This window comes from Eublepharis macularius, chromosome 6, assembly GCF_028583425.1.
Source record: "Eublepharis macularius isolate TG4126 chromosome 6, MPM_Emac_v1.0, whole genome shotgun sequence".
Lineage (NCBI taxonomy): Eukaryota > Metazoa > Chordata > Lepidosauria > Squamata > Eublepharidae > Eublepharis > Eublepharis macularius.
In genome coordinates, this window is record NC_072795.1 from 43,278,723 (window position 1) to 43,289,430 (window position 10,708).

At 40.5% G+C, this 10,708-nt stretch overlaps 1 protein-coding gene across 1 annotated transcript in view; it reads left to right on the top strand.

Annotated features, from left to right (window-relative positions):
- Positions 1-7,731, top strand: part of COL4A4 (collagen type IV alpha 4 chain) — a 126,691-nt gene extending 118,960 nt beyond the window's left edge. The window contains exon 47 of the mRNA XM_054982603.1: positions 781-7,731. Coding sequence (XP_054838578.1) covers positions 781-1,044 — 264 coding nt within the window. The 3' untranslated portion in view covers positions 1,045-7,731. The remainder of the gene's footprint in view (positions 1-780) is intronic.
- Positions 7,732-10,708: the final 2,977 nt, after the last annotated feature.

Genomic DNA, 10,708 nt, shown 5'->3' on the forward strand with positions numbered 1-10,708 from the left:
TATGCCATACTTGACTTGTTACATGGGTGATATTATTGAGAGGGCTCCTTTAGTCAGTCTTGGTGCAATAAAACATATTGGAATGTATTCCTTAGTGAATCTTAGCTCATGACAAACGTGCGTAGATATTTTTCAAGGGATAAAAAATGGAACAGAATTATGGTTCTCATGTGTGGGCATTAAGCTCTTGTGATAATTGCGACAATCAACCAAGAACCAATTTTCTTGTAAGGAAATCCCATTGAGTTCACAGCCATCTAGGTAATGGTACCAAGGACTATAGCTTATATTCACTTGGCAGTAGTAAAGAGCAAGAGTCCAGTAGCACCTATAAGACTAACAAAATTTGTGGTAGGGTATGAGCTTTCATGAGTCACAGTTAACTTTTTTTTCAGTTTTTAAAATTCCTTTATTGTTGTTCTTTAAATGTTCATATTACAGAGATTGCAATAGATAATTCAATTTACAAGAATAACAATACAATATAGTAATCAAATATAACAGTGTGCTAGAAGAAATTAAAACTGAAGATAGAATACACTACAATAACGTCAGAGTTTAGCTTACCAGTCATATGTAAAATCCCAACATGCTTCAGAAGAAGGTGAGCACCTGGGGGACATAGGAGGGTGGTAGAATGTCATGTTTGCTGAGGTAAGTCAGCAGCACAGTTCACTTCTTCAGAAACTCACTTGGCAGTAAGACTAGCTCCTGAGTGACCAGGCATAAAATTAGGTGACATTTGTGATCCCTTATACCTCTTCTGCCGGTTTCTTCCAGCACACTGGATCTGGTGACCAGGGAGGTGGACAATCTCTCATGTCAACTGGAAGCTGCCTTGAAGATTTCAGATCAGCACCCTTTATTGAGTGCCAGGGTCAGCGAGGAACATGTCATTTTTTTGCAAATGAATACAGTTTCTGGTTGATGACAGTAAAGCCAGAGTGGCAGTTTGCATCACCTCCTCTCTCAGGGACACTGAAAAATGAGCAAGAACAACGCAGGCATATAGGCAGGTGCCAGGTCTGCATGAAACATGGATAAAGAAAATCTGTATGTTTACACAAAATAACTCCAATGGGAAGACACCAGTAACTTGCACTCTAGCTGTAAATGGTGCTAATTTGGGGGTTTCATTTGAATATAGTACAACACTTTTCAAGACTTCAGCCACAGCCACATTTGCACTGCAAGATTAAGCCATTTTCAAACAGTAGGATCTCCCACATGTCTTCACTGCAGATATACTTTTAGAGATGTATCTCCACTAGCTGAAAACCTTTGGAAAATGTATCATTTTTAAGAATTCTGTCTCCTATCTGCATCATCATAAGTATCAGGGAGTGGCTGACTTGATAGGTGGGGTTTCTGCTCTTGACTGCTTTGTTCTTTGTTCACTTCTGCACTGAACAAAGCACCACATTAACACTTATTTTTCATCTCCAGTTAATATTTAACTTGGAGCAGGAAACTATCAGAGAGCTTTGATTGTCATCAGTTACAAACCCAGCCAAAATTTCTGTTGTTCACATGCTTTCAGTAGATACAGTCCCAACTCCAGTACATAGATGGCAAAGTGTATCAGCTTCAAAAGTTGTTGGAAGGGTTATGCCCAGTAGTCCATTTCTGATGGCCACAACTGGTGTTTGGCTTGTTTAGAAGAAAGCCATCCTCTATAGTCTGTTCTGCTAAACAATTAGAAGCATGAAAAGGTCACCAGAAGAAGGCTTTCTGGAAATAATATCCTAAATTCTAAGATCTATAGTGCAAAGTGAACAGATAAAATTACTGACAAACCTATAAATATCCCCTTAGAGGAAAACAATCACTCCCGTGCTTGTGACCTCCCTTCCAAGTTAAATCATAGAAACTTCCATTTTCCTAAATTGAACTTTCACCATCTGCCGATTTTATTGTATGCAGATGATGCTATATTATTATCTTGCACGAGAGTAGGATTGAACTGTATACTCTGTGCCATGGCAATTTTTTTGGTCAGGACAATCAGCTGGTATTAACTATAGTAAATCAAAGGTCTTAATTTTTCGGAAAGCAAGTATTCACAGAAAGTCAGCCTTAGATAATAAAAGGACATTTGATAGAGCAAGTGTGTTCATTTTGTAACAATGGATTCTACTTTACAGCTTCCAATACTTGGTCTACCAATCTTAATTAAGATTTGAAAGGAACAAAAGTTCATTTGGCTGCTATCATGAGGTTCTTTTTTCAGTCTGGGTGTCAATTTGTTCCAATAGTATTGGAGATCTACTGAGCAAATATTTTTCTCCTTTTTTACTCTATGGAGTTCTTGTTTGGATTTCAGCAGCTCTGGCTACATTAGAGTCCGTGCAGAGTTCCTTTTTGCGTTTTTTTTTTGCATGCCCCTAAATGCATTTCAAATTACAATTTATTGTTGGAATCGGGTCACAGCCAAATTTCTCTTTTGACCTGAGCAGCTGAAGTAAAATTTAAATTCTTTTTGCTAGATTGTGAATAGAGATGGGTACAAACCAGGAAAATACTGAACGTTCATGAACCACCACAAATTTGCCCCGGTTTGCGAACCAGTTTTTTTGGTTCGTGAAAACGTCACTTCCAGGGCAGTAGAAGGTCTGCAGAACAGGGGTGTGTGCTTCCAGTTTCCCCCTTTCAAACACTGGCTGCTTTATAGCTGCTGGGAGGGGCATCCCCCATCAGCTGAAAAAAGCTGCCAGCGTTTGAAAGCAACCACACTTTTCTTGTGCAGTAAGAAAAGTGCTGCTGCTTTCCAACACCCGCTACTCTTCTTTTCCTTGGGAGCTAAAGCAAGGTAAGGGTCATAAGGCTGCTTCTCCATTGGCTTCCTTCCTCCTGGGTATGCAAGCACTATCTTATTTTTTTCCCCCAAAGCCAGGAATGATTCCTAATGTTGCTGCTTATTCCCTGCTGGCTTTAAAAGCCAGGAAAGGGTTAAACGGCTGCTTTTCCCCTTCCTTCTTTGGGGTATGCACACACTCTTTATTTCCAAAGGCAAGAAGGGGTTGTAATGTTGTAATACTGTAACACAGTAACATTGTAATGTTACTGCATATTCCTCCTGGCTTTAAAAGCCAAGAAAGGATTAAATGGCTGCTTTCCCCTTCCTTCCAGGCATCTTTCTGGCTTTGCCAAAGAGAAAAAAAACCCAAGCATTTTGCACAGCCCTTTGGAAACAGGGAAGCTGCTGGGAGGGGATGAAGCAGCAGCATTTTAACCCTTTCCTGTCTTGGCTTTAAAAAAATGAGAGTGGAACAAGCACAAAAAGTACATATTTTCCTCCAGAACAGCACCAATTGCCTCTCCAGTGGGCAGGGGACAGCCCAATCAACAAATACAGGAGGGGAAGGGTTCCAACATTGCAACATTACTATGCTTGCTCAAAGTTTTTTTAAGAAGTGTGACATAAATTGCAAAGCCCTGAAAGCCTGAAACTGCACCAAGGCTTCACGCAAGGAAAGTGTTGCTGCTTTCAAATGCTGGCAGCTTTTTTCAGCTGATGGGCGATCCCCCTCCCATCAGCTGAAAAGCAGCAGGGTGCACACCTCTACTGCAGAAACCCCATCCTCAGTTGCTTAGGAAACGGATTGATCAGCGCCAGGCTGTCTGCAGCGATGAACTAAAAAATGAACCAAACGAACCAGCCTAAAGTTCACCACAGTTTGTCAGAAATGGGCTCTCACGAACCACCAGTTTGTGAACCACGAACCAACGTGGTTCATGATGAACTTTGGTTCGTATTTTGGTTCGTGTCCATCTCTAATTGTGAGTCTTTACTTGAACATTTAAAAGGACTCAGATTAACCTCCATAAATCATCTTGGGATTAGTTAACGGAGGAGAAGTTGTCAAGTTTAACATTTAATTTGTCTTTTCCTTCTCTTGATATTTTAAGTGTTAGGAGACATTGTTCTTTCTTGGGGGTGGGGCATCTCAGCCCCTCTATTTCTTGTTTTGCTGAGTTATTTTACTTTCTTAATAATCTCTATTTTTCATCAACTTCTTTTCTTAGCTAGAGTAAATGCTTTACCACTTACAGAATTGTTAGGTCACTGGGAGGGTATTAACTCTCACCAGCGACTCTTCCCTTGTGGTAGAGCTGTAACTGAAACTTGACCTCATTTTGTATTTAGTTGTGGTTTGTATTCATCTAGAAAAGATACATTTATACTCCCCTTATTGAGTAGGTTTCCTCACTATTCATATGATTTTCATCTGTTATATCTTTTGGCTGGTAAAAATAGGCATGTCACCTTGTCTTTGATAAAGTTTGTATTTTGTGCCTTTAGAATTAGGCAGGCACACATTAAAAATATCACTGGGGTTAAGCATTAGTGGGCTGTCAATTTTACTTATTTCACCAAGGTGCCCTTGGACACATAGGTGTTCTGATTTAGGAACAGGAACTCCAGTGCTTGAGGTATGCATAGCAACACAGGAAATAGACAATGAACATGTAGAGATGGAAGCTGATTTGCAAGTGAAATCTAAAAACAACTGTATTTTACCAGACAAAAAGATAAAAAGCAGAGATTACTACAACGGGAACCCAAAGTTCATCCAGCAGATCCAAAGGCAGGGGAAAGAGGATTGCTCTGTTTACAAAGAACAGTTGCTACAAATGATTCAAGCAATTGGAGGGGAAGCAATTAAACAGTTGACTCGTATGACAGAACAGTATTAAAGATTTTGACTGCATGAGATAAAGAGGGTATAGCGATAATGCTATTACCAGGAATGCTATCCATTACGGAAGAAGCACAGCAAAAAATCCCCACCATCAGGTAGCAAAAGGATTTTTTAAAAATTAAGTGGCGAAGTTCAAACTCTTTTGCACTGGGAGCTTCTCAAGGACATCAGAAGCTATTTCAACTTTCATCTAATGTCTGAGGCCAACATGATATATAGTCTAGCATGGAAATGATCTTCTACAGCCTTATTCCTGAAGACTGGCAATTGTTGAACTTTAGTGGTCATAGCAATATTGCTATTATACACTCCAGATCCCCCTCCCTTCTGTTTTAAATCAGTTTCAGTACTTTGTCCCTTCATTCCACCTATGCATAGCACTAGAGATATTTGTAATGAGCATTGCAAAGGAGTAAAATCAATACAGGATGTATCCCTGATGGGTTGGATGGGGGTGGTTATTACAGTTTTTCAACAGTCCCACTGTTTCCTTTATTACTCTACAGACTGAGTTGCTATTGAACTCAAGAGCATCGTCTTTGAGAGAAGTGAGAAATAAGGGGTGTAGCCTCTCCTATCTAGTCAGCTTATAGCAATTTAGCTTTGGAGGATAGAGGTGAGGCCATGCCATTGATAGAAACTTAAACTGTCCGGATGTTTTCAGCTGGTGCAGGCAGAATACCTGGAAGTGGGACATCACAAAAAACACTTGGGAAATAGCACTTACAATAACTGCAGCCCTGTTTTCTTTGAGAATTCTTTGCTGAAGTTTCCTACTCCTTTTTATATAGGTATAATTTGAAGGACAGTACAAGTTTGAAACTGATTTGAATTTATAGTGCGGCTTTGTTCAACTTCTAGGGAAATTATAGAGTTTTATTCTAGCTTTAGCCTCCATCTATCTTGTGCACACATAAAGAGTATTGTATTGTAATTCAGTATAATTCTGTAGTAAAAAGCCAAATTGCAGAACAGCACATTCATTTATGTGTTAGGATAAACATCAGTCTTAGGAGTGGTATAATGTAATTTAAAAGTTTCTTTTAAACTTGCATATTAAACGATTTAAACATGTTAAAAGTTAAGAACACCATACCATTCCTTTAATAATTTTAAGTTCATATATCCTAACTTCACCTAAGAAAATGAAAATGGAAAAACAATGTAAGAGAAAGGGAACAATTTTTTAAATTTTTTATTCCAAAAATGGTATTCTCAATCTCTGTTCGAAGTCCTACCAACATCCTTGCAAATTAGCAATGCTTTGTCCCACTGCAATTAGCCACTGTAGGCATTGTGGTGGGCTGTTTTAATCACACCTACTTTCTCCATGGCTATGAAATGAAGCAGCTTGCACCATGTTGCATCATGTCCAATAGGATATGAACAAACCCAGGTGCAAATCGGAACCCTTGGACAATCACCATAGCATTCCGCTGGGTTATTTATTTTAGATATTTCATATCCTGCTTTTCTCCACAATATGGATCTCCAGCTGCTTAAATGGTAATATTAAATGCTGTGGGCAAAAAACCCACTCTCCAAAATCGCATTTTGAGACTAATCATAGACACAGTGAATTTAACTGGCACCTTTGCCTGAACAAGGCTAGAATGGATTGTTTACCTATTCTGTTAAATGAAAAGCAGGAAATTAGCTTTCTATAATGCTGTATATAGACTTGATTCCTATAGCAATGTAAGAATATATATTCCTTTTTTACCTTTTATTTTTAAGTTATGCATTTTTGCACCCATAGGTGCTCTTTGCTCATATGGTACTGTTGGTGTTGAACGGTATCAGTCTGTTGTGTATTGAATGGATACTTATAAGCACTGGGGAAGGGGTGGTGCAGAGGAAACACATCTTTTTCGTATACACATACGATGTTTATGAAGTAATCAAGTGCTATTTTCAACAGTATCCCTGAAAACAATGCATTAGTATACTTCAGTACAGTTTCTCATTGAACTATATTTAAATCAAGTAGCACCCTAAAGACCAACAATATTTCCAAGGATTTGAGAGTCACAGCTTCCTTCATCATAAGCAGGAATGGAGATCCATGAGCCCTTATATCCCTGGGATATAAGTGCTTAGGGATCTCTCCATTCCTACTTGTATCTGTCAAAGGGAGCTTTAACTCTCAGAAGCTTATACCTGGGAATCTTCTTAGTCTTTGAGGTGCTACTGGACTTGAATCTTGCTCTTCAGCTGTAGACCAACACAGCTACCCATCTAAAACTATCTTTACTTAATTGTATTTCAGGTCTAGGCCTGTGACATACTGTTCCAGTAAGCAGACATTAACTACCGTAATGGGAGAATATTATTGTAATAATGGGTGCAACATTCCAAGCATTCAGGAGCCACTGTCCCCATAAAAATTAGTGTAGTAAATGGATTGCTGATAAAGCACTTCCATGTTCTCTAACATGTATATAGCCTGATGGCCTCCTTATGCTCCCATACAGTGCCATCATAAGCAGAGTTACACTCTTCTAAATCTATTGAAGTAAGTGGGCTTAGAACAGTGTAAGTCTTCTCAGTTCCTGCTATGAATTAGCATATTCCTGCTATGCTGTTATCCATGGATCCATTATGCCTTGGCTACTGCTCCAGTTGGCTTCTTCTTTGAAAGAAGCCATTCAGAAAGTGGCTGATAATAAGAATTGAGTTTATTTTGTTGTTCTGCCTTCTCTGTTTTTTTAACATCAACTACTGCTATTACTGGACTGTTAATCATTTTTATGTTGTTTTAAGGATGTTTTAGTATTATTATAGCATTTATTTACATCTTTAAATTGTTTTGTGGCTGCTAATACTTTGTCAACTGCTGCTACTAGCTTTTTAAATCAGTTACTATTTAACTACTTAATTTTTTTTTGCTGGTGGTTTTAATTTGTTATTGTTTTAATATTACCTAAAGTTTATAAGCTATCAGTTTGGCTGAGCATTCAAGATAAAATCGCTTAAATAAAATGTCTAATAAAGTATTTTGTATAAAAAAGCATTCCTATATATATAAAATCTTCCCCACAATAAAAATATAACATAAAAACAATTTGTTTAAAAATCTTTCAAAATTAACCTTGTGCCAAAAACATGGTGTTTTTATGTTGCAGAGGTGCACCACTGTTCTGTAAATGTGCCCGGCCAAACATGACTTTCCCCCAACTAGTTCTGTGTCCCGGGACAGGACCTCCAAACTTTTTTGAGCCTGCAAGCACCTTTGGAATCCTCAAACAAGGTGGTGGAGGCAAAGGCAACCACAAAATGTCAGGAAGGGAGATTATGCGTAACTCACCTAGTAAAGCTTCAAATGTTCAGGCAGAAGCTCTTTAATAGGATGCCTTATAAAATGAACATAGATTTAATTTTTATTTTGCATTCACACAGCATACCTTCAGTTAAGCAGTGACGATCCTTACATTGAGGTGGCAGCTACTGCTGAAACAATACTTTTTAAAATCTGCACAGCCAAGCAGATTTCCAGTGGTCAATCATAATCCCTGCTGGAAAAAGTTCTCATCTGGCTCTACCTGCTTTATAAAAAAAAAAAGTTGGCAGCAGCCAAGAACAATGTCAGCAGGTGCCATGGCACTCATAGATGCTATATTGAGGACCCTTGCACTGGAATGGTCAGGCTGCTTTGCCTGGAGCCCTAATGGGCCCTATGAATGAATTCTTACAAGCCTATGAATGATTTTTTATATGGCTTCCTTCTTCATTTCTAGCAGTTTCATGTGGATTCATCTGTGGGATAGGACTTGGAGTTTAGCAACTCAGCTGGCTCGACCTCTCTCCCACTATGACTGGAACATTGTTGCAATATTCTACATGTAAATGTCTAAAAGGCACATACTGAGCTGTGGCTTGAGTTGATGACTAAGCACCTACGCTGGTATATGCAAGCCCCACCAGCACTTAGGCTGTGTAACCACATCCGTGTAAGACTTGTGTGATGTCAGGTATGGTGCAGGTGGAGCAAGACTTGTGTATTTTATGCATGGTCACTTTAAACCGGCCATTCTGAGTGTTAGCTCTGATCGACATGGACTTGGCATGGCTCTCCTGCCTTCTGCACCATCAGAGGCAGCTTTGATTTGGTGTCTTGTTTTGAAAAAGAAAGCGTCAGTGCAGTTTCGGGCTTTAGGGGGGAATCGCAATAGACTTTTTTTTAAAAAAAAAATTGTGCATGCATAGTAATATTGCAACGTTGCTACATCTACTGTCCATCATTCTCCTTCTCTTCCAAGTGCTGAAATTTGTTAATTTAACAGGCCTGCTTTGGCAAGAATTGGCAGGGGACTTTTGGGCAGTAGAGGGTTCAGGCTTGGCAGAAGAGGCGGTTGTAGGCTTGGCGTGAACGCACACACGCCCTTGCCAGCTGCCAGCAATAATGTGCTTGATGCTGTGTTGGCTGGCTGGAGCTGGTCTCACCACTACCACCACCCCGCCTTTTGCCCATAATTTGCCTACACGTACAAGCATATGGCTGCAGCATCAAGCTGGCTTGTAATATGGAAAGGGTGGGGAGACCAGCATCCCAGTATGGGAGAAAGCCCTCTGCTCTGCTCCTCCCTGCCCCTGGAGGAAATCTTGAGCAGGTGTTAAACAACGTTCCTCTTTAAGTAAAATTGCTTGCCATCTAGGAGTCAAGAAAAGGACTGCAGCATCAAGCTGGCTTATAAACATGGCGGGAGGAGACCTGCATCCTAGTCAGGAGAAAGTAAAATTGCTTGCCATCAAGAAAAACCCAAGCAGAGTGGATTTCTGCAAGACAGCTCTTGCAAAAATCTGTTCTGCTAGGGTTTTCCTTGAAGGCAAGCAATTTTACTTAAAGAGGAATGTTGTTTAAAGCCCACTTGGGTTTCCTCTAGGGGCGGGCCAGAGCGGAGCAGATGGCTTTCTCCCATACTGGGATGCAGGTCTCCCCACACCCTTCCATGTTTGCAAGCCAACATGATGCTGAGCTTTCTTGCAAAAGTGGGCAGCACGGCTGATGTGCACTCGGGTAGCTCTGTGGAAACCTTTTCAACTTCTATGTCCAAAAAAAAGCTAGAAGATTGTAGTCACTAACACAACAAGCTCACCTGAGTTGGGTCTGCTTAAGTATATTAATCTGGTGATTAATGTTGCAGTGTTACTGTGCTTTAATTAAACAAAAAAAATGGCAGAAAAAAGGTTTCAGGAGCTAAGGAGGGTGGGTGTGGTTACTCTCGGATTAACCAATCAGCTCCTGTGAAAGGAAGCAGGTGGGAAAGAAGCAGAATGGGAGTATTTGATTCTGCATGGACAGAACGCACGCTAAAAAAAAAATTGCGGAATGTGCACAGGAAAAAACTGAAAAACACGGACAAAACTTATTTCTGCTTCCCATGACTCCCTTGCAGGTGCAGAAGTCAGAACATGGGGCACAGAATAGATTCTGAAACACTGTGAAGTGACCATGCATAAAACACCTTTGTTGGCTTTCTAGGCCTCTCCAGCCCAGGATACACATACCCCTAATGCTAGCACAACATTATGCCAGCAAAAACCCTGGTGAGGCTTCAAGTCATTCCACAGGTCCATGCAATGGGTGTGGGGGGGGGGGGGATACAGGTATTGCATGTCAGGGTACAGACACAAAAGAGGAGACCTTATTGCTCTTAACAGGGAGGTGCTAGGACAATACAACTAACACAGGTGAGTGAGAGTGGAGGGAGAGCAACTACCCCCCCCCCACCTCTTGTACCCACTCTGTTGCCTCAACTATCCTGACCCTCAGAGCAGTTGCTAGCAGTATGTACAGTGCTAGAAGGGGAAAGAGATGTGCTGCAATTCCAGTACCATGGTGGCAGCCCAATACCCAGGAGGCCAGCTGAATGCCCCATGTTGGAAACAAAGCAGGGACAGTGTAAATGCTCTCCCTATACATTTACGCTGTGCCATGTCTGTCTCTGCACTCCTCCCTGCTCCATATGGCTAGGCTGCTGGGCTTATCTAGTATCTTGTTCCTG